General features: G+C 42.9%; 1 protein-coding gene across 1 annotated transcript in view; it reads right to left on the minus strand.

The window, feature by feature from the left end:
- ARPC2 (actin related protein 2/3 complex subunit 2) overlaps positions 1-23,567 on the minus strand; it is a 29,000-nt gene extending 5,433 nt beyond the window's left edge. Inside the window, exons 1-7 of the mRNA XM_039233103.1 lie at positions 23,468-23,567; positions 23,169-23,250; positions 15,504-15,538; positions 13,620-13,732; positions 9,502-9,547; positions 5,972-6,158; positions 5,222-5,315 (exon numbers count right to left, since the gene is read on the minus strand). Coding sequence (XP_039089034.1) covers positions 5,222-5,315; positions 5,972-6,158; positions 9,502-9,547; positions 13,620-13,732; positions 15,504-15,538; positions 23,169-23,242 — 549 coding nt within the window. The 5' untranslated portion in view covers positions 23,243-23,250; positions 23,468-23,567. The remainder of the gene's footprint in view (positions 1-5,221; positions 5,316-5,971; positions 6,159-9,501; positions 9,548-13,619; positions 13,733-15,503; positions 15,539-23,168; positions 23,251-23,467) is intronic.
- Between the last annotated feature and the right edge of the window lie 1,279 nt (positions 23,568-24,846).

Consider the following 24,846-nt stretch of genomic DNA (forward strand, 5'->3'; position numbering starts at 1 on the left):
AGGAGAGATCACAGAGTATTTAACAAGTCGGATCTTCAAAACGTGATGAGAGCATTCTTAATCCCACTCCCTTTCTCTTGTTCTGGAACAACACAGGCAATAAAAGCGTATCTGAGACTAAACAGACAACGAATTGCAAGCATGAGAGAACCAGATTACATTTTAGATTAAGGACTACTGCGTATTAGTTTCTTTTGGTTTAATGTGAAGAGCTTTTATTTTTCAGGAAGTCTTTAAAATTTCAGGGTGTGTGGAACCCAGGCTCTAGCTTGGTTAAGACTCCAGATGAAATCTTAACTCCTTTCATCTCTGTGTGAAAGCCTCTTATGAGCTGACCCATTTCTCACCCCTCCTTATGCCCATCTCCACTCCTTCCAGCTTCAGGAATACCATGCTTTCTCAGGGCTCTGGGCCTTTGCACAAGTCCTACTTCATGGAGGTCGATATTACACTGTTACGGTTTGGAATCCACAAATCAGAACTTCAGATTAAATGTAAGCTCTTCTTGGGGACAGAAGACAATGGAGTTCAGCTGAGTTGTTCCAGGGTTCACTGAGAGGAGGAGGCTGTGTGACATGAGAATGGAAAGCCTGACTGTTCACTCTGGTCTATGGACTCACCCAGCACCTCTCAGGGTAAGGACTCATTACCCTTGACAAAACGGACCCATCCTCATCACACGACTACAGGAAAATGATTGAGGAGGTAAAAACCAGGCCATTCCCCCTATGTTTTAATCTCCAAACCTCATGCTCTTTAACGCATGCATTCCTGTGTACACAGGAAGTGACACAAGGCATTCCTGTCTCAACCCAGATCTGAAAGAACAGAACCAGATTTTCCAGCACTGCCAGTAAAACATGGTGATCCAAATTCACAGAGTGACAGCAGAGGATGGAACCAAGGGCTCTGCAAAACCTCAGTTTCAGGAGAACTGAAAGCATGTTTATATGGCTGTTTGGTCTGCAATGCTCTTCTGCTGCTCAGATATGATCTCTTCTAACATGCCATCTCTAACAGACACGAGCACCTGGCTGCTCTCTTGTTAGGAGGTCCTATGTCTTCTCTCTAAGCCTCTACTCTGACACTTTACTAGTCACTAATGCATCTGATGTCCCTACCAGGCTGTAAGCTCCACAAGCCAAGATCTTCCTTTATTACTCTGCATCCATTCCTCTTCCTTCAAAGAGGCCAGATGGCACATGGCTTGGGAAGCCGGCACTTCCACCCGAGCTGACTTAGTGCCGCCACACTGTACAGGAAGAGATGAGGGCTAATACAGCGAGCCCTGAGCAAACTAATGGCAAAAGAAGGGTAACACCTGCGGAGTTCTAATGCCTAGTGTGGCATCTCGCCTGTTCCACCAGCCTGGCTCATGAGCTGGCACTGCTTGGTTTCTCAAGCTTGGTGAAAAACAATCTAACTTAGCTAGGTTAGGTTACTTGCTTGTAAATTTTGTTCCTCAAAGGAAAAATATTTGGAGAGGCAAGGAAGGAGTCAAGATCATTCACATGGAAATTCCTAAAGCAAAGGCTCTGAGGTTACCCTTCTCTAGAGAACACTTTTCATTCTGCAAAGGGTTTGGGAGGTTTTCAAACTTCTATTATTTTTACTCTTTAGCTCCAGGGGAGAAAACAGAACAGATAATAATTGCTGGCATTTTCTTGTGTTTAGTAAGCTTCGTGAAGGTCCCAATTCACGGTACCTGTGACATTTATAACCCAACAGCGTGTGTGTGTAAACCTGCGGTGACTTACTAGCATTTCATTAGTTCTGTAGATGGAAAGCAATACATTCAAGATCTGGGTAACGATACTCCCATGTGGGGACTACCCTTGAGCCAACTTCATGTCTTTGTTGCTACTCTGTGTTCTCTCCTAAATAATGCCTAAGAAACAATCAACCAACCCACCCAAACTGTTCTTTTCTTTTTTAAATGTTTATTTTGAGACACACACACACACACACACAGAGAGAGAGAGAGAGAGAGAGAGAGAGAGAGAGAGAGAAAGAAAATCCCAAGCAGGCTCTGTACTGTCAGTGCAGAGCCTGACCACCATGAGATCATGACCTGAGCTGCAATCAAGAGTCAGATGCTTAACTAACTGAACCCGCCAGAGGCCCCTTTCTTTTTCATTAGGGTCCTGGTTATGTACAGGTCAGCAATGATGCCTCTTTTTCCTCCTCCAACTAGGATGTCTTTTGAGTATCACAATACCATTTCTCTCTTCCATCAAAGCAGGATTTATCATAGCAACTTCAGAGTAAGTCCAAATACATAGAGAAATCGAGTCCTATAAGTGATAAAAGCAGCATCTTAAATCCGTAGTGTAAACATAGGCCTTTAAATAACTGTTAAGACCACTGGGTGGCCATTTAGAAAAAAAGATGGACCCATCTTTCATACCATATGCCAGGAGAAACTCCAAACAGATAATCAAAAGATCATGTGTAAAATATGAAACTGTAAAAATACGAGGAAAATAATACAGGCAAATTTCTTTACAATCTTGGAGTAGGGAGGGTGCTTCTAAGAATGACTCAAACTCTAAAAGCCACAGAAGACACTCAACTATGTGAAAATAAACTTCTGTATGAGGGAGGAGAAAACCCATACACTCTAATGACAAACTGGAAAAAATATTTACAACTCCTACCATAGATAAAAGGCTAACCTCTCTAGTACATAAAGAAACAGAGATCAATAACCCAACAGAAAAATGGGTAAGGACACAGAGACACCTCAAAGGAAAAGAAAAACAGTTTTCAACAGAAGAGAAGATACTGGACCTCGTTCACAAAAGAATGTAGATACCATTTTTAACCTATTAGATTGGTAGAAATCCGGAAGTCTGACAACATGCTCTTGGGAAAACAGGCGCTCTCACGCACTATGGGTGGGAGGGAATTACTGACTTTGACCCAGTGCTCCCAGTTCAGGAAAATATCCTACAGCTATAAGCACACAGGTATCCAGGTAGAAAGGGTCCTCAACACAGTATCTTCATGACTGCTTAAGAGGAAGATTGCTTAGGTCTTGTCCCTGAACACAGAGAAACCAGTGGTTTCCACTTAACTTTTCTTCATTACTGGGCTGATGTTAAGATGTAAAAATATGAAAAATATTCTAGTTCACCATACTCTTCTCTCCAAAACTGGACCGTTCTTAATGCTTTTTATGGAATAAGCAGTGAAATGATACCAGAATCTGGTGCTCAGCTCGCATGTTCACAGAGATAATGCACCAAGGGCAAATACTAGAATATTCCTGTGAGTATGCCTCTCCCAGAAATCCTGCCTTTCTCTGAAGGGCAGTAAGCATCCCTCAGAGTCTGCTGAATGACAAAAGCAGGAATCGTGGCTCAGCTAGAGGTCCATACCAGGATCCAGAAACCCACAAACGTGCATAGCGAGCAGGTCAGTGACCAGGGGGAACTTTAAATAGTGTCTCTGAGTCACGGCATTCTGTGCTAGGCACCTGCTATTCTCCATTCTCCTCGAAATTTAAAATAACCAGGCCCAGGAAAATTCTCCGATGATTTATTCTGGGGTAAAATCCAGCAAAATAAGCCCTGGATTCTAAAGGTCAATTCAAATAAATTGTCCAGCCTTTGACTTTGGAGAGGGAGGCAAGGCAGATGGCTTCCTGAGCACAGCCTTCTCACATTCCTGGACACCAGATGGGTCTGCGTGGTGCCAGTGCAGTCACTAACCGGAGATAACTGTCAGTGTAAAAATGCAGAGACTTTCTTTTCCCTTTTAGACCAGTGCCCCTATCACATGTACTTTGAGGGAGGAGTTTAAATTCATGTGCAAAAAATATACAAAATCTTCCTAAGGAACAAATCTCCTGTAAGCTCTCCAAGAGAAGATCTGTTTAAAGCATAAAAATAAGTTAAGATGTCGCCAGGAATAAAATGGAACAAGACTGGTAAAAAACTAGCTAAACCTAAATATATACTTCATAGCTTTTAAAATTAGTCAGTCTGGATTCAGCCCAGTTTCTAAGCTACTGCATTTAATTCCCCTGTCAATTCTGCATAAAAACACATGAAATGCCTGTCTGGAAGCTTACATTTAGGACCCACGATAGAGGTGTATATAGCTGTACACACACATACATACACACACACACACACACACACACACACACACACACACACACACTCTTCACTCACTCACTCACTCACTCATAAAGTTTAGTACTCTCAAATGCTCAAAGAGTCAATATCCCAATTTTTCTGCTTAGGGACTCTAAAATTAGCATTTCTGATTAATTAGACTAAACACAAAAAGCCACGAGAGAGGCATCAAATTCAGGATATCACTTTTGAATATTTCCCTAGTCACTTTAGAGAGGCTACACATAGAACATCCTTATTATATTAAACAAAACTATCTTTCAACTCTATGTAGCAAAAAAGATTTTCTGTCCAGAACTCTTGAATCTCCTCACCCTGCCAAGGGACGGGAAGAATGCACCAAAGGTGTTTGGAAATGCAACCACTGAGCTAGATTTTGGACGCTAAGCCATCCCAGAAGAGACCAGCCTAGCTGCCACTCCGCCAACAAGCTCCCCTGTCCTAGAGTCAGCAGCTGGTTAGCAGACAGCATGACAAAGCCACAATGGGGTACTGTATCAGCCCGGAGTCCAACTGTACCATAAATCTGATTACACAACGCCCCGCGGAGCCCCATTAGCCTCCTTGGCAGGTGAGCTGCTTCTGAGGGAGGCGCCTGACGGTGACCTCAGGCAAACGTGGGTCAATGTGCCTCACGGTCCACTCAAGGATTCGACCTTATTAATGTACTATCTACTACTTGGGAATTTTCTAGGGACTCCGTTCTGAAAAGACGTTAGGACTGAACCAAGCCACGGGCAGAACTTGCCAGAAACCTCAGGAAACTTCACAAGACGGTAGGAAACACGACCAAGCTTTAAATCAAAGACTCAGTGGCAGCAAGGGTGCTTACAACTCAGTCATATCGTTAGTATGTTTAGTACTCCATTCACTCTTTCAGTCTAGTCCTGCAAAAGACTAAAGCCACTAAGGAACAACTACATGCAGTGAGCTGGGTGGGAGCGGTTTAATTAAATCTCCAACAAGTTCTGGCATCAGCAGAGCCGCCAACTCTCCTTATCTAGACTTATGGTGTGCTCTGGTGCCAGCATGAACCACCACACTGCGGTGTCCCTCTCCCAAAAGATGTCCCTCCATACCTGCATGAACACTTTTCCAATGACCACGTCGTCGTCATCCTTAAACACTGTGCTGAAGACTACCGTGACTCTGTCCTTTTTAGACTCAACATACCTGAGGGGAACACAACCCAATGAAGTAGTAAGTACAGAATCAGAATGGGGTTTTGTCAAGAACCTGATCTCTAAGTGGAGTAGGTGGGTAAAGTCACAAATCTTTCAATTCATAAATCAAGGCATGCCAAAGGAGACAAGTATGTATGACCCACAAAGTCGACATAATGCATGCATGCCCCCAGAAGGGCAGGAGATGAAGATCCCCCAAAGTAGATGGTACAACCTGTCTACGTGGTAGGACATGGAATCTACAAGGGTTAGTGATTCTCAGATCTTCACTTCTAAACATGTTTATTTCTTTATATACTATCAGATTCCTAGTATATAGATGATCCAAGAGTTGCAGACATAGAATCCACGGTCACCCTCTACCTCCTGATTACCCAGGCTGTATTACTGAAGGGGACCTTCAACAGTAGGGTCTTAAAGGAAAAGCACTGGATTTGCTTTTCATCTTTAGCCAACTTTTGATACCTGGAGACTGGAAGAAGTGGCCCTCCCTTTCCCCCCTGTCATCTACACCTTGGCTTAAAAATTTTATGAGAAAGACATGTTAGGGACATTCACGCATTTAAGGTCTGACCTAACCATGTGTCTTTTGGTAAGGGCATAGAACAGCCACACCCAGGCTTTAGGACCAAGTCCTATACTCACATGGTCTCATCATCCCTATAATGGATAACTGCCCTGTTCTCTCCTTCCTTGCCCTCTTCTTGGAACTGGAAGTATTTCTCAAAGACAGAGGCGAAACAATTTCGTTTCAACATGCCAGCCTGATGCACAATAGAATCCTTGGATGCAGGCAGATTTTCAAGGTCATATAGCAAGGAGACATTGTATCCTGGAAGGGGAAAAAACCCAGAGGTTATATTAAAAAAACACACAAAAAACCCCCCAAAAAACTTTGCAAGTTCTAATGACTGCCTTTTAACACAGGTAGATTGCTGTGCCTTCCCATCTGCCTCATACGGCAAACCAGGTAAGGCAAATAAAACCCTAATTCTTGTAAAAGCACTGTAAATATACGCAGCTAATTAACAAATTTTATGTAAAAGTTTGAGTCAATATCAAAGACAATAGATTACAAATAAGGAACAGGAAGAAGTCATTTCCAGGAACTTTGATTAGAAATTTAGCATTCGAGACACTGTTGGGAAGGGGGCTTATATACACTATCAAGCTATAATGAGTTACATATTTTTTTCAACTGTTTAACCTGCAAAGTGCTAACACAGTCAGCAGCTCGGTGGCTTTCTGATTAAAAACAACATCAACACAACTTGTTGCATGTCATCACAAACCCTTTGTAGAAGGAGGCAAGGTATGGAAAAATCTAAAGAGCGTGTATGTCTATAATGTGTGTGTGTGTGTGTGTATATCTTTCCAACAGCTTTTCCTTGTATACACTAAAAATTTCAAAGTGTTTTAAAATATCTTACTTCATTGAGCTCTGTGAAAATTCTTTGAAGTACACAGGCCAGATATGGTTATTCTCATTTTAGAGGGAAAAGGAAGTTCAAAGGAGCAAAGCACCATGCTAAATGCAGCAGGATACAGAGCTGTAGGCAACTCTACGTTGAGCTGAACAGAACGGGGTCCAAATTCTAGCCTTGCCATTTTGTGATCTTGGACAAATTGCCTAACCTCTATAATTCTGGCATCTGTTTAAAAAGGGTGGTAGGATGGGGGTGGCCCCTGGGAAAACTAAAACAGTATTTTTTTTTTTTTTTTTTTTTACAAATAGTTTATTGTCAAATTAGTTTCTACATAACACTCAGTGCTCATCCCCAAAGTGCCCTCCTTCATGCCCATCCCCCCCTCCCCCCCACATCCATCAGTCCTCAGTTTTTGTCAGCATTCAAGAGTCTCTCATGGTTTGCCTCTCTCCCTTTCCCCCACCATTTCCGCCCTTCTTCTCCCCCTTGGTCCTCCGTCAAGTTCCTCCTAATCCTCCTATACGTGCAAACATATGGTATTTGTCCTTCTCTGCCTGACTTATTTCGCTCAGCATAACACCCTCAAGGTCCATCCATGTTGCTACACATGGCCAGATTTCATTGTTTCTCATTGCCATGTAGTATTCCATGGTATAGATAAACCACATCTTCTTGATCCATTCGTCTGTTGATGGCTAAAACAGTATTTTAAGTTCCAGTTAGACTGGAACACAGTAGGTCATCAATAAATGGGCCCCAAGCTAAGTCTGCTGACTACCACATACTATTCTGCCTCTTTACCGCATGTTGAGTATGAGTCCCAGCAAACAAGGCTGGGACAACTGATTATCTGATCAAATGATTAATATGGGTCAAAAAGTCTATAGATGGTTCTGCAAGAATATCTGTACATCACTGAGTATCATTTCACATTCTAGGTAAGTGCTGGAAATAATTTTACCAGAACTGTATGGAATATCTTACACACTTATCCTTTGCTACTATTTAATTTTCTTCTAAGAGCATTCCTCAGGTCTGTGGTTTTTGTTGATAGAACATGGGCTATCTAAATCTCTGTTCCAGATTGTACTGATTAGCACATTTTTGGTACTCCAATACTAAATAATATAAATCATCACAATACTAAATATCAATCATCATTCCATTTTGGGTACCTGAAAACAAACCACAGAAGCTGTAAACAGACTACAAGATTAGATAGAAGAATAAAATATTTCAAGTTGAGGCTTGTTAGTTTGAAGAAGCCAAGTAAAACCACAGCTCAAGTCAGACTTTAAGTAAGTCTTTGATATGATGAAGAGAACATCCTGAGAAGAGATTAGAAGTAAAGGTCTAGTATGGTCTGGTGAGTTCCCCAAACTTGCCTAGATAATCAGGACAGACACTACTTCTACATGTTTTATACTTCACACTTGTATGCACGCAAGGTCTGCAGTCTGGTATCGCCTGTCCTTTAAGAGGAAGTGGAAGAAAAGGCTCAGGGACAGAATCCCAAGCTCTTTGTTACATCCCAGTGGTTCTGATACACTGTTTTATCTGAGCCGTGACCGGCATACCCAAGAGTTCCTACGTGATGGTTTCTGTTCTAGTTCTGCTTCTTCCCTTCCTCCCTCCCTTTCCTTGTTCTGATTCTTCTTAAAGCCTATAATGCTATTTATTTTTTGGTTTTTATTTCTGCGATACACTTTTACATCAATTTGGGGATAAGCACACTGTAGTACTCTTTCTGGACTGCAGTCAACGCTCCCACTCGCAGGACTCCTAGTAACAAGTCACATCCCAAAGGCTTCCTTCTGTATTTGGTATTTTTGTTTCCAGAGTAGCATACAGAAGACAGGGGAAGGTATTCTACTGGGAGTGGTGAAGCATGTCATATTATAAACATGAAAACAAAGAAAAATGCCACAAAGGCTGGGGAAGGAAATATGCTAGCAAAAGTAAGAACTGCTGTTAAAAGACACAGACACACCTTCCTTAGAACAATTTGCAAAGCAAGGTACCCCAGGAACAAAATTTGAGTGATATTATGTTCAAAGGAACTTAATTACTTGGTCCTCATCAGGGGGCTCAACTAAACGCCTCAGAATTGGAGACTGCCACCTATTCACAAGGATGAAAAAACTGTTCAGTTTTTTTGCTTTATATTTCCTATAAGCAGTGTAACACAGCTCTTGTAATCAAGGAAGACCATGGTGCTTTTCAATACCTGTGGCTGCAAAGAGGCTATTTGTTCTTTATTAGAAGAACAGATTAAAAGAAAGGGCTGGAATTTTTGTTACTTGAATATGTGAGAATAGTTGTGTTTCCTTCTCCAAATGTGTAGTACAGAAAATGGTGTTTCTAGGGGCTGGGGTGAAAACCAATGTTTGCTTAGTCTCAAGAGACATTTTAATCACCATGAGCAAGCAAACAAAAAAGGCCCACTGGCTGAAAGATTAAGGAAGAGTCAACTGACTCCACCAAGTAAATGTTAAAAGTGACAACATGCATCACTCCTGTACACCACACTGTGAACCACTACTGGACAATGCAGAGCCCCTTAGCTTTTAAAAACAGCTTTATTTTTATTTTTATGGAGAAGACTGAAGTGGGAACTGGGCTCAGGCAGAAATATGTGTATAATGAACAATATTTAAATGAAATGCTTTGGTTAAAAAAAAAAAGCAGAGTACAAATAAGACAGGTCTCTTTTCAGGTCACTCCACAGTTGCTCACAGGACTACATACCTGATTCGGGATTTACCAAGAAGCTCCCATATACCCTCTTTAGTAACTAGAAAATACAAAAAACAAATGTTAATCCAAAGGCCATGATAATGTCATTTTTTTTTTTTAAAAGCACTGAATTTGCCAAGCTTCTCCTAAGCCAGAATTCTTCCTGACTTTCATTTGGTAGATGGGACATCGGATACACAAGGAGAAGCAGATATATCTGAGTTACCAAGCAAGTCACTCATGGAACAGAGATTGAATACAAAAAGTTAATTAATCTAGGGTCTGTTTTTCAGTCAAGGCTCATCTTTTACTCTTTTAGGACTCAGTCACACCCTTTATATGTTCTCTGTTTTCCTCCAGACCAAATACTACACACCAACATGTTTTCAAAAGTGCAGAAGGATGCCAAACCCGAGTGCAAGTGGGTTATGTCCGTTACCAACTAAGTACAGGCCAAACCAGGAACTGAGGTAAGTGAAGAGCTAAAACCAGAATTGCTGGGATCGGATTCCGGTTAGCCTGCTTATCTTGTAAACTTTAAAATTATTTAGCTCATCACCAGTTTTACGGCAAAAGACAAAAGACAACTGAACCACAGCCAGTTATTGATACTGGAGGGTCCACAGAAGACTGTACTCTCTAATGTTTTTTTCCCTAAAACCAATAGTTACTGCTGGCTACTCTCTAGCTTTTGGGAGTAAATGATAAAGTAGCCCTTGTTACACCTTCCTATTTCTTCTCTGTCAGTACGACTACTTCACCTGGAGGTAATTTCTCCTAGGCTGGCAGTTTAAGAAACAAACCTTTTATTTTGGAAGGACTAGTTCAGACTTAAATGTTATATAGGATACATTAAGCAGTAGAAAAGCAGCTATCTAAAGATACAAGGAAGTAAATATTAGAATCATCAGAACTTAATAACTTTTTTGGTGTTTAGTAGTCTTTATATCACTAAGAGATTAACATAGACATAACTTATTCTTAACCCTCATTAAAAACATACTTAGGGAGGGAAAGTGTCACCCCTGAGGCCAGTATACGTAATGGTGTATGTAACAGTAGTGTAAAGGGCTGCACGGTTTTGTCTTCAGACATTCAGTCAATGTCTTAACACTATCTCACCACAAACACATAATGGCCCTCTGAAATTTTCTAGGATACCAAAAATGAAAAAAATGAAAAAAAAAAAAAGACACTTATTCTGTGACAAGTTACCAATTATTATTATTTTTTTTTACTTTTTTTTAAAAATTTATTTCTGAGAGAAAGAGAGCGAGCAAGCGAGCAGGGGAGGGGCAGAGAGAGAGGGAGACACAAAACGTGAAACAGGCTCCAGGCTCTGAGCTGGCTGTCAGCACAGAGCCCGACATGGGGCTCGAACGCACGAACCGTGAGATCATGACCTGAGCCGAAGTTGGCCGCCCAAGCGACTGAGCCACCCAGGCGCCCCAGTTACCGATTAAAAGTAAACAAAACCATTAACTTATGTTTTAACTGTAAGAGTTATACATGCATCTTTAACAGAATTCTATCAAACAGAGAAAAGGACTGCAAACACAGGGAGCACTAGAGGGGAGATCTATGCAAGCAGGCGCTCAGCCCCGCTCACCTCAGCCCTGCTCTGCACTGTGGTCTCTGCACCAACACATGTCCACATACAGGGACTTGCAATAAACAGAGCTGAGTGAATACTGTTTCTTCTAATCTTACTTTCAATGTATTTTCTATTTTTAAAAAACCCTAACCATGTATTTACGTCCTATTTGGAAAAAGTATCATGTGGTGAAGTTCTTTCCTCCCTAGTCTTAAATATTCTTTAAGATTCCACATATTTAACCATTTTCCTACAGGTGGAAGAAATTCTCCATGTGCAAATACAGATAACAGAATGGACCTCAAAGCATGGATTAGTGATGACACTTGTTTGTATAAAAAGGCAAAAGACCAGTGATGCCACATTCAGTTGTGATCTGGTGACCATATAGCCACTGTGAGGTTATCTCTTTTACAGAAGAGGAACTGAAGGGAGAGGTTCAAGGTCACAGAGTTTGTTGGTGGCACAACAAACTGAGGGAGATCTGACCTTCAGCTGTCCTATATTCCACTTCCCCCAAAGAGTTCTGGTGGAGGGGTGGGGGTAGCAACAGGCACGTCCCTTGAGAATTTTCACTAGCATCCTACCTCTGAGCTACAGTTCTGTACTGTGTGCACTATGGGTATCTGGAGGAAGGGAACGTTAGATGTGGGAGAAAAAAACTTATAGCTCCTAAGATTTAGTTTAATTCCAGGTTCACTAAGTTAATATTCTGAGATCTGAGAGGTTCTTCTGGCTGAATTTCTACCACTTTCAACTCCTTTGCTCCCTCCCGCTGGTGAAACCAATGAACCCTTCCCTGTTTATTTCACTTGCACTTTTAACCATGCATAATTTCCTTTTTCAATGAGAGGCCCCTCTTCCAACCTGACACCAGGAGATGGGGGGAGGCAACTGCTGGTCCTCACCATCAGACCTTCCCACCCTAGCAGCAGAGGCTTTCAAAGTTAACAAGCTTCCTCTGGTTATCACAGGCTGGTCACTGTTTAACCAACCCAGGGAGCCATTTACCGTGCACTCTGCTCCGAAACTGTGAAGGTTACTTGCTCCACCCTCTTGAGCGGGTGGAGCTGGCTCTTTGGCCCTGTGGGAGCTACAAGAATAGCACTGTTAGGGAGCTCCAGTGCGAGGAGAGCAGTCTGGAAAGGAGATTTAAGAAACCTAGCTGTAACACTTTCTTCCCCTTCCACGGATTATTATTATCACCGCACCTGCATCTTTACACAGAGAGGGCTGATTAGGGAAAATGATTACGTAATTTTTAGCTGTCTATTCAAAGGTTTAGCAATTCTTTTCAGGTAGTTATTTCGCGGTTAATCAAAAGCAGGGCCACCTTAACAGTCACTTATTTCTTCTTGCTCTTAATCTGGTAAAGAGAAGAGTCGGCCTCTAGCTTTTATAGAATGATCCTTCTTATGCTTTATAGGGCCAGGTCTTCCTCCTGAAGCTTTTCTTTCATGTACAATAACCTTGAACACAAATTCTTTAAATGTTTCTTCTACCCTTGAACTTATGAGGCAAATCAGAAAAGGTTTTGGCTCTTCCCTTGAAATGCTGGGACAGATCAATTACACATGAATATTTAAGAGAAATGATTGCCTATGGTTCTTGGTATTCTATTTGGCTAACATCAAATTTTAGTTTTTATACCAAAATATTATTCAGATTCTGATTTTATTTTTGCAGATAGCCTTTTCATTGCATAAATTTTAAGTAACTCAAAAGCTACTACTCTTAATCATAAAGAAAACAGAAATGGCCGTATCTTCATTCACCAGATTAAAGAGAACCTAGCTTGTTAAAACTAAAAGATATTTGAAAACTGATTCAGGAACTGAGTCATACTTCCTGCTTTGAGACCCAACCACAACGTGTGCACACTGGTGTAACAGCATTTTCTTTCTTCCATAAATGGCTCTCCCCAGAGCAAATATAGTTCAACAGGAACCAAACCTGCTACTTTAGCTATAGAAAGAAGCCAGTGAATGAGGCATGGCCATCAAGAATCTCATAATGCATGGACATCTTTTATTTCCCCTATGGTAGTCATAAGGAAGAAAAGATACTTACTCAAAGAGGCTAGCTCTAAAGAAGTTTAAATAAAAAAACTGTAAGGGTAGACTTGTGTCTCAATTTCCAGAATAAGAAATTAAATCATAAACCTTTAGGGCCAGAGTTATACACCTGCCTCACTGTATTACAGAAATAGAATGGAGCCTAAGTCTTGCAACAGCTATTTTTATGTTGGTCAAAGAATATATTCTTCAGTGCATTTTCTGGAGAACTAGAGTTGTTTTTGTTTTCATTAGTTAGGGAACATCTTTATTTTTCCAGAGTAATAAACAGCCAAGCAAAGAGCCAAAGCCTTTTCTGAAAAACACCCTTTGTATCATTATGGAAAATGGAGTCAAGAGGCCTTGTTTAGGTGAGCAAGCTGTCCCAAGTGGCCAGTGCCGTGGACCTTCTATGAGTGGCAAGCTGCCGGTTAAAGGTGAGGAGGAAACAAGAGTCCTGAGGAGAATGATGTGGAACATACCTCATCAGCACCATGTGCCTGAAGTTCCTTGTAGAATTTCAAAGAAATACTGACCATCACTTTTGTTTTGTCTCCATTAGGATTTGAAATATGATAGAGAACTCCATCGAAATCTGTGAGGAAAGCAAATAAAACCGCTTAACTTGGTAATGGGGAATAAGACCTTAAAGCACCTGCCTACCTTGTAATAGGCCACAAGGAGGTCTCCCTTTGTACGCAGGCATATAAGCAAAATATCTGCATATAAGCAAAAGTTTAAATCCATGCAGAAAGTATAAACACTGAGACAGAACTGTTCAAGTACTTCTCTCTGCTCTTTATTTTTAAAAAAAAATGCTTATTATTTAAAAAAAATTTTTTTTAAATGTTTATTTTTGAGAGAGAGCAAGTGTGGGAAAGGGGCAGAAAGAAGGAGACAGAGAATCCAGGGCAGCCTCGGTGCTGTCAATGCAGAGCCCGACGTGGGGCTTGAACCCACGAACAGTGAGATCATGACCTAAGCCAAAACAGAGTCAGAAATTTTAATCAACTGAGCCACCCAGACGCCCCACTTTACTCCTTTTAAGAAAAAAATTTATTTATTTAATTTGGGAGAGAGACAGAGGGAGCAGGGGAGGGACAGGACAGAGGGAAAGAGAGAGAGAACCCTAAGCAGGCTCTTCACTGTCAGTGCAGGGCCTGATGCAGGGTTCATAAGGGCTCAATCTTACAAACTGAGAGATCATGACCTGAGCCAAAATCGAAAGTCATCGCTTAACTGACTGTGCCACCCAGGTGCTCCTCTTTGCTCTTTACTAAAATTACAAAGCTATTTTATCTTCATCACAGCTTGGTGCTGAAAATTATTTCTTAAAAAGCTTTTGTTGTGATGTATGTTAAACATGCATACGAGATCATGTATAACGAACTAATTCCCACCATGTGGCTTCACCAATGATCAACACACAGCCCAATCTTATTGGGATACCCCCTCCCAATGACTTATTCTGAAACAAATCTGAGACATCACGTCGTTTCATTAATATCTCAGAATGTATCTCTAAATGATAAAGAAGAATTTTTAGAAAATGCAGCCACAATACTGTTGCCATGCCTAAATTTTTTATAACAACTTATCAAATATCCAGTCATGTCTTCAAATATTCGGTCTCAAAGAACAAAACAACAACAACAAAAACGGGTTTAAAATACTGTTGTCTTATTTGAATTAGGATCCAAACAAGGTCCCCACACTGCATTTGGTTATCTCTTGGGTTTCTTCTAATCTCTATATAGGTCTCCCTTCTCTTCGGCTATTCTCCTGCACAGAGAGGGCTCCCCCTGTGTAGTTCCTGAAACCACGTGCGGAGTGCCATCACTTTGAGATCTGGCATTGCTAGTCAGTAGGGGGGGACAGGGATAGTGCTTGGACTCCTATCACAGCACTAGAACTGCAAGAAGTCTTCCAAGACCATCTAGTCAAGTACCCTCATTTTACAGAGGGTGACTGTTTAACTCCTTGAAGTTCACATAACAAGTGTGTAGTATCAGTATCTAATTCTTTATAGGAAATAAAAAGCAATAATCTCTGACTTGCTGAACAGGTCTCTAGCATTTTCCATGTTTCCCCACTACCCTAGTGCTAGGCAAACTGAGATGAAGGCTACTTAAAGACAGTAATTTAATACTTACAAATTAAATTTTAGTTGGTACCACAAAATTAAACCCAACCTTCTAAGGTATTAGCAGGTTAACTTTAATAAATCCACAAAATAATCATCTAAAACAAAGACCTCAAAAAAGCCTTGATGATCAAGGTACCACAAATGTCAAAATTTATTTCAGAAACTATTTTGCTTTTCTATTTTTATATTATCTTCACAGGGTTGAGGTAAGAACACTTACCTGCAAATGTTACTTCTACTGCTTCTGGTTTGTTACTGCAAAACAAAAGAGAAGTCCCTTAGTTAAGACCTCTGTATTGCTGCTTGCCTTCAAGGAGATCCGCAAAGGCTCCCAAGCTTTACTGCCGATCAGAGCATTCGGTACCAATCCTATGCCGACTGATGATCTGAGTACACGATTCATTTTCTCATGTACCTGAACCTTTGGGCTTAATTACAGTGGAGGCTACAAAAAGGAAGCAGGGCGGGTACAGTTTTTGCTTTCCAGCTGCTGTCGAATCTCTGCCGTGTTTGGCACTTAACTTCAATTCAGAATTCCTTAAGACTATGATATATACCTTTGCATCTGTGAACTACAAAACACTATCTTTTGATCGATGTCTCTCCCACAGGACAACAGTGAGGGAGGTGGAGGTAGTACATTCACCAGGAAAACTGCTAAACAGAATGTAGAATGGTTTTAATTTACTTAAGATGAAAGGATGATTGCAGGCCATAAAACAAAACACGAAAGTCCTGTATCATTTCAGAGACAACTTGTACGTCTTCCTACACACCTTTTCCTCTCCCTTTATGTCATCAAAGTCCTCACCACTCTTTTCCACAAAGCCCTCTCTGACTGATTCTACCCTAGTTTTGCTTTGTTTTTAAATTCCAGAGTGACGCTTCCACAGAAAGCGCAGCACAAGGTAACAGTGAAATCACTGGGAACAGTCAGGACTCCAATTTTCCAACTTTAGCTTTTCATCAAGACCATGTTTTCAGACAAGTTAACACCCACACACCTTTATTTTCTCACCTATTCATCTATAAAATGGGAGAACATAATGACCCTACTGACCTCACAGAACTGCTAAAGATAAAGCAAAAGAACAGACATGAAACAGCTTATCCTGGAAGGCAAAGACGACAGCCTGATACGTTCTGTGCAGCTCCCCGCTCAGCCTGGTACGTAAACTTCTCTTTGATAAATGCTGCTGAGTTCTTACCTAGAAAGCATGACATATGTCCTAGCTATAAACAATAATGGTCAATTAACCTCCTGTGAAAAGCTACCTTACGTGATAGCCCCACTTCTCCTCCAAGCCCAACAGTAGGAAACAAAGGAAGACACCACGGTTTTATCACTTGCTACCTATGACTCAAATGATTCTTTGTTTTATGGACCAGCAGACAAGACATACACATTTTCACATTTATCCTTGCCTAATTTGCTCAAGACCTCACAATCAAGTACGTATCTTTTATACTATCTCTGCTCTCTCACCTGTAAAGGGAACCAAGACCGAATTGTCCTCCAGGGTTGCTGGGAAATAATGGAACAGAGAGTGTGGTTTATGACTGTAAAAAAGCTGCTACAGATGCTAAACAATCCCCTTCCAGGAAACTGGCTTCTATTAAGCATATGTTAGCCCTGTTGAAAGATCAACCTATACAGTCACATATGAAGTTCCACCCTACCCTGTCAAAGCCATCCATATGTGACTAAGGAAAAACACTTCAGGAGTCTCTACGAATGGAAGCATCAGGTGTGTTTACAGGGAAGCAGTGAGTTCAGAATATGATGAAAAAAAAAAAGAAATGAAAATTTAAATTGCTTCTGAGCTTTCTTTTGAAACTGCACCCAGGAGACAAAGGCAATAAATGCCCAACCACCATTCCTCTTCTCTAAACAACAAGGACAAAGGAAGAAGAAGGACAAACATTAATCTACGACTCATTTAGATGAAACATTAAGAGGCTGCACAATGGGAGGAAGCACCAAAGTGTATTTTTCTGGGGAAGGGTGGCTGTGCCAAAAAGTCAGGGTGGAGGCTTGTAAAAGTCCATATTGGATCACTTTGTAGGTGGTTGGGTCTTTTTTTTTTTTTTTTTAATTCTTTAACTCAGCCAAAGGACTGAGTTTCCCACTCTTCTACTTCATCAATAGACCGAGAAAAATTAGGTATAAACAACTTTAGGATTCTAAGCCGTAAACCCCTTAAGTTGAAACTCTGAATTTCTCTAGGCTGTAAGGTTTCCTAAGCACAGGGAGAAGTTGCTCACTAAGAGCCATCCTAAGTGATTTGCTGCCTGACTTGGGAATACCTATCAAATAACCGCCATCAATATTTTAGTTTGCTATTTACGAGTGCACAAAAGGTTGTAGAGGAGACAGGCTGTAGAGGAGAGCACTAGGCCAAAGGCGTCTTCCTGAGAAGTTACATGGGGGGGTCACAACTCTGCCCCAACAAGGAGACCATACCAAGTGGGACAAGGCCCAAACAGGATGGTGTCAATTCCAAGACCAAGTGTTTGTCATTTACTTTTGTGGTTTAAAACCAAGGAGCAAGAGGGGAGTAAGATTGGTCTGGGGGAAAGCATACCATTTAATAGGTAAAAAGATAAATGGGTTAAGTTGTTTTTTGTTTTACCATCTGCTAAAGTTTCAGATGCCGAGGGTGATTTTAATACAATAAAAGCAAATCCTTCTGAGTTGACTGTTCGCCTCAAGTCCTGTCACTTATTGGCTATGTAACCATGTTCAATGTTACTCAATGTTGCTGAGCTTCAGCTTCCTTTTCTAGAAAATGGAGATTAACAGGTTGTTGTGAAGACTAATTGAGATGACCTGTGTACAAGTTTCCCAATACGTGTCTTGTGACTAAGTTACAGACCTGCTGAGAGAATAACGATCCTTGCAGCCTTTCGGGCAGTCCAGTGGCAGGGCCTCTAGGCTAAGCCATCCACCCAATGCGCCTTAAAAATACCATGTTCTGCGTGTAACATATCATAAACAAGGTCAGAAGTCACCAGAGAAGGGTATCTGCACAGTACTTAATATATCCGTCTACTCCCTCCGCAGCTCCCAAGAGCCCTAGTTTTCTCAACTGTAAATGGGAACTGCTGTCACACAGGCACATTTTGAAATCAAATTAAATTATGTTAAAGCTTACAGCAAAGTGTCTAATTCATAGATGGTCATCAATGAGTTAGTTTTTCTTCTAAGTGGAGTCAGGAGAGACCACACTTTGAAGCCATGACTGGGAGAAGCTGTAGGATTGTGCTAAATCCCAGAATCAGGAACTGGTCAGCAGTACAAGGAGAAACAGAACCCTGTTAGTATCAGAGTGTTGTAATGTCCAGAATTCTAAAAGAAACCAGCTAGATAAGCCTTCAGGGTTACTGAGTGGATAGCACAAGACACTTAATGGATTGGACAATCCATTAAGATAGGTTTCAAAAACTATTCTTAAAATCCTTAGAAAAAAATTTTCTATCCTTTTTCTCAAAAATAAATAAATAAGTAAATGTTCATTTATTTTTATGAGAAAAAAGAGAGCGTGAGCATGAACGGAGGAGGGGGAGACAGACACACAGAATCTGAAGCAGGTTCCAGGCTCTGAGTTGTCAGCACAGAGGACGACGTGGGGCCTGAACTCACTAACTGTGAGATCATGACTTGAGGGGAAGTTGGACGCTTAATCAGCTGAGCCCCCCAGGCACCCCTACTCCTATCCTTATCTAAGGAAGTTTCTAGAATGTTACTAATCAATCAATAAAGAACTCCTGACAACTTCATTTTCCGATCCTCTTTTCTCATTAAGAATCTTGGAGTCTTTACTCCTGAATGCATCCAATTCCCCATCTGGGCATTTATGTCTCTATTCTACTTATCCCTTCCATGAGCTGAATGAGAGGAATTATTGAATTCTGCTGTCTCACTATAAGGTTTCTGACCTCTCTTCTGTAAGTCTCCTAAAAGGCTCCTATCATCCCATTTGAGCAAAGACTAGAGGAATGTGGCCCTCACTCTCTGCTAGGCTGTATCTCAAAGGAGATACAAAGATGATCTAAAAGCTGATTCACACAATGTCAGAAAAGTAATAAATCAGCACTTAAAGAAATGAAGATCCATTCTATCTGGGCTCACCCATTCCCTGGAGTAAATATTTACTGAGCTGACTCTATATACAGTGGAGGATGTTGGGAAAGAATGATGACCAGGGACAGGCCCTGCCCTTAAGGAGTCATCAGCTGGGGGGGGAATGTGGCTCTGGGGCTTCATGCCCCAAGCAGCGCTGCAGAGGTCAGAAGTCAGGCAGCTGTGTGCACCTCTAACGATCTGTTAAAAGGCCAATCTGACCATTCTATTTCTTCTGAATGCTTAAACAATGTCCTAATTCCAAATCACTCCAAACTTGAATGCCTCTCTGAGGACATATCAGCATATTTAGGAATGAGAACAGGGTATCAGCAAGATTTAATTTATTCCTTTCTCAAATTTCTCCTCCCACAGTCCTTGCCCACCCCAACTGGCACCGCGTGCTTACTGAGCCTCACTCCCCCTCACAGAACCACAGAGCCCACAATATGCACAGCTGTGGCAAGGGACCAGCATGCACTTAAAATCAACAGCAATTCGCATCTGACAGCATTTCCTCAATTCTGGACTCCAGACTCTAGCTGAGATGACAGGCCCAGCTTCTGAGGCTGAAAAGGTTTTTGGTATGTACACAGTAACAACAACAAAAAATTAAATTAATTTGCCAGATGGCTTCTGCTTTAATTGGGTACCTGGGTAAGAATTCCTAAATGAAAAGACGATGCTGTGGACAAGACCTGCATGTGAGGTTATCTGCGGTATTGAGCATGGCTTTTCAATCAGCGTGTTCTCTTAGTCTCTAGGCTGTCAGGGAGACAATTTACCAATAATTCTCACTTTGGGAGGACATATGAATCATTCCAATAAGCCGTTTTCACAAGAGTGTGGTAAAAATAAAAAGCCATTTGTTTGGAATGAATCTTTGTCTCAAAGGCTTTGTCATTTCTGCCTCCAAATTAAAAGGTGATCGTGACCCAGTGCTAAACAGTTCAGAGAAAAGAACTGCTCTACCCAAAGGAAGTTTAGACATTTAGTAGGATGTCACACGCAAGATCCATAAGGATGATCTGAGGCATGATTAGAAAAAAAAAAAAATCAACCTCAAGAGGAAAATTACTGAAGTGTACTCTGCAGCATGTACCACTGCACTATTTTTAAGCCTACCTCATGCTTGCATTTTCAGCAGCTGCAACAGTGCTAGTGCTGTAGAACAGAACTTTCTGCAATAATGGAAATGTTCTGAATCTGTGTTGTCCAAATATGGCTGCTACTAGCCACATGCGGCAACTGAGCACTACGACTATGGCCGGAACTTAGTTTTATTCCACTTTAATTCTTAAGTTTAACTGGCCACATGTAGCTTCTGGTTGGGGCATCACAGGACTGATGAGATTCGCTCAGGAAAAGGCTGCTCAGAAGTATAATTTCCCCAATTGGTTTGAGCAGTGTAACTGTTCTCTGCGCACTCAGAGAAGTGTCAAGTAGGGTGGAGCTGACATCTCCCAGCAGGTTCCCACATCGGTGAAGCCTCTCAAATTCCAGGGGTTCTCCTCCCAGCTACTCCCCTTATGAATGTCTTTCTCCCATCTCCACCCTACCACATCTTGCCCTTTCGCCAATAGGCTCTCTCAGAAAGACCTCCTTTCTCTGCTCCTCCTTGGAGCACTGGAAGAATCCCATAATGTTTATGATTATCACACTCCTCATTTTTTGCCAGAAGTTCTGGTATAGTAGCCATGCGCCTTGATAAGCATGGTAACTACTTCACTGCTGCCTCACGGTGCATGCCTGGAAACTCAACAGTGGGCTTAGATGCCAGCTTCTGCCGGTTGTTATATCTACAACTCCAGGAAAGCCCTACTTCCTAGGCCTCATATTAGGGTCTCTTTTCAAACATTTTCAAAGTGCTTTTCAGCAGAATATGTTTTGGGGCAATCTATTTAAAGCCACTTTTCAAAGGGAAGACAGGCCATATTGGGCTGCCCTGCCCCAATATCCAATACTGCTAGAACATATGCTTTGCTAAGAAATGTCCTAGAAATTCTAACTTAGGCTTCCAGACTTGAGTGTCTATTTTAATTCCTCAGAAAGAGTATATGTTGTAAGAGTTAATTTTCTAGCTGACATTCTGGATAATGGGCTTCAGTTTGGAATCACAAATACACAAAATAGATGTGACTGTACTTCTACACTACAAGGCATGCTTCTACTTGAAGATGAACAGGCATTTATCTTGTTGATCAGCTTATAGCCACCCAGATCTCCTTCTTTGCTAGTCTGGACTCGAAAATGCATGTAACAGGTTCAGCTGTGAAAATGCAGAAGTTAATTTAACTTCCTCCTCTGTGCTACACTGTTCAAAAAAGTCCATGGCAATCACCCCAAATAAGACTCTGATCTGATTCACTTGAATACTTAAAATGCAAACGAACTGGTATGTGAGGCTGAAGACAAGAAGTTAAGTTACCCTAAAATACAAGCAACTGCAGCCCCTGGCAGGAAGCAGCAGCTACTGCTTACTGTATGCGTTAAATCATGGAAAGCCGTGCTTTATTTTACAGATAAAATCTGTAACCCTACTACAAGGGATAGGAGACACAAAATATTCAATTTAAGCAGTGAGTTAGAAGTATTTTTTTTAATGCCAAGCCACAAGTTCATTATGACTACTCAGAATTTCCCCTCCACCAATCAATCCTCTGTCTGCAGATCTCCAAGCACCTACTTTCCCATCACTAGTTCCCGGTTCACCAGAAAGTTTGCACTTATTTTCTCAACTGTGCAATCATGATGGGAAGCCCCATCCTCACAATGGGGAAGTGATGCAAAGGGACTGACTACATACAAGCCACCATAAATTCGAAGCTAAAATCCTCGGCTCACTTTTAAATGTTAGAAAGCCCAGCAGCTTTGGGGGAGAAGGTTGTTTTCTACGGAGATTCCCGTGTTTCGCAGAGAAGGCTGCCTTGGACCCAAGAGCTAAACCTACCTTTACAAAGGCCAATAGTAAGAAAGGTAATCTAAAAACTTTACATATAGACTTTGTATGCTTTGAAGTGTGTACCTGGGCCAGGATTACCACGGAAGAAACCACAGAGCAGGGATCTTGTATAAGAGTTTAAAAGATAATTGGGTGGGGAAAAGGAGAATGAGAACCTCAGAAGAGCGATAAGGAAGGGGTGTGGACTGGGAGACTGTGAGCTTTGCTTGAGACGTATGTAACAAAATGGCCAATGTGTCCTACAGCTCTGTTCCAAGAAGGGAAACCAGAGAAGTCGCATTTTTCCGGCTGCAAGACTGAGTCTGCTTTCAGTCTTGCCTCCTGTTCCTTTAGACGAAGAGGTGGGGACGGGGAGCGAGAAGGCTGATGGTGATCTGGGCCTGAATCCTCTTCCCTCCTCCAGTCTTGTGAATTCCTGGAAACTCCTTTCAACCCAATCCCAAACGGGCTTTCTTCGGGTTCAGAACAATGACGGGGAATACGGAAGGAAGGGGTCCCCTGCTCGCTCGGCCAGAATTCCGGGCCCAGCTGCCCTCACGTCCCACAGGTCTCCTGACCTTTGGCACGCGCGCTCCTGTCCACTCGCCGCTTCCGCATCCTTCCTCCGAGCCCCGCGCATCTCTGCCCCTCACCCCGCCGCGCCCAGTCGCCTCCCACGTCTACCCCGCTGGGCCGTCCCCACACCCGGCCAGGTCTCCCACCTCGTGCCTCCAGGACTGGGGGGAACTGAGCGATGCTAGGGACTAGCGTGGGTCAACTCAGCTTCCCCCGCCACCCACCGGCCCCCGGGGCGCGCTCACCCGGCAGCCGCGTTCTCGAACTTGAGCGCGAGCGTCTCCTCAATGATGCGGTTGTTCACCTCCAGCAGGATCATGGCGGCGGCTGCCCGGAGCAGGGGATGGAGAAACAAGGGACGGTGAGGGTGGATAAGGAAGGAAAGGACGAAGGGAGCGGCCCTGCTGCCCCCTGAGGAGGGGGGGCTGGGTGGGGTAGGAGGTTAAGGGAAAAGGGGAGAGGGACCGGGGTGGGGGGAAGGGGAAGACGCGCGAGCTCGCCCGCGATCGCACTAACTGTGGAGACACCCACCCACCCGACCGACCTGGCCCCCGAAGCCTGAACCCGCCTGCCGAGCCGCCGCCGCCGCCGCTACCGCCTCACCGACAAGCCCGGTCCCCGCCCAGCCCCCGGCTCCAGCCGGCCACTTCCGCTCTCACACCCACTTCCGCTCGCTGCCCGGACGCGCGGCCCCGCGGCGCCATTTCCGCTTCGACCCCGCGCGTGCGCGCGCACGCAGGGTCGCCGCGGAGACTGGGGTGGCGCATGCGCGACCCCCACCCCGTCCGCCGGCCACCTCCGCTTTCCCTCAGTTCCCCCTCACTTCCTGCCTTTGCAAGTTTGTGTCTTCGCCGGCTGTCATTCCCAAACGCCCGCCTCACTGTGCAGCCCCTCCCAACCGCTCGTCCCGGAGGTCCAGCTCCACCCTTCCGGTCTTGTCACTTCAGGGACCCCGGTGTCTTCTCCAAGGCGGCTCCTTTGCTCTCCGTTTCGGTGTGTCCCTTTCTCATGCCACACTAGTGGCTGTCCAGCGGCACTATCACGATTTCACGAATTTATTTCTCCAACCGTATTCGGTGGGCTTGTGCTCTGTGCTGGAGGCGCAGTGGTGAATGATAACGACGTCCTGCCGTCGTGGGGCTTATGGTCTGGTAAAGGGAGCATAATAAACTCTGAATTAGAACTACGAATCGTTAAACGGGTAATGAAGGAAAGGAATGAGAAGTCTCCGAGGTGAATGCTCCTCCCGAGGTTCCTGTCATGTCTCCGTTTGTGTGCCTGGAGAGCTGCCCCTGGGTGCCACGAACATGATTTCTGTCTTTGAGACCCTTAACCTAACAGTACCCCTGCCAGGCACCTACCTTCATACTCAGCTGCGTGCAGAATCTGTACCCCCTGTCTTTGTGTCTTCTGTATTTTCCCTCCTCCAGGGAGAATCTAACACACTTAGTTGAACCTCTTCTGCATGCACGGACTTATTTTCTGCCATGTACTCTTGGGGTGGGAGTGGGAGAATCCAAAACATGAACGAAAACTAGCCCTTGTCGTCAAGGCCCACACAGCTCTTTAAAACATTTCTTTTTTTTTTTTTTAATGTTTTATTTATTTCTAGGAGAGCGAGAGAGACAGCGTGAGCAGGGGAGGGTCAGAGAGAGAGGGAGTCACAGACTGAAACAGGCTGCAGGCTCTGAGCTGGCAGTCAGCACAGAGCCCGACGCGGGGCTCGAACCCACGAACCGCGAGATCATGACCTAAGCGAAAGTCGGACGCTTAACCGACTAAGCCACCCAGGCGCCCCTAAAACATTTCTTAAATGCTAACATTTTAGCATTAATGTTCATTGAATTAAAATACTGCATATACACAGTGTAAAAATGTATACATAAACTAAAAGTCTTGTCATGAAAAAAGCAGTTCCCTGGC

This window comes from Hyaena hyaena, unplaced genomic scaffold (assembly GCF_003009895.1).
Source record: "Hyaena hyaena isolate Hyena2069 unplaced genomic scaffold, ASM300989v1 scaffold_71, whole genome shotgun sequence".
NCBI classification, from domain to species: Eukaryota; Metazoa; Chordata; class Mammalia; order Carnivora; family Hyaenidae; genus Hyaena; species Hyaena hyaena.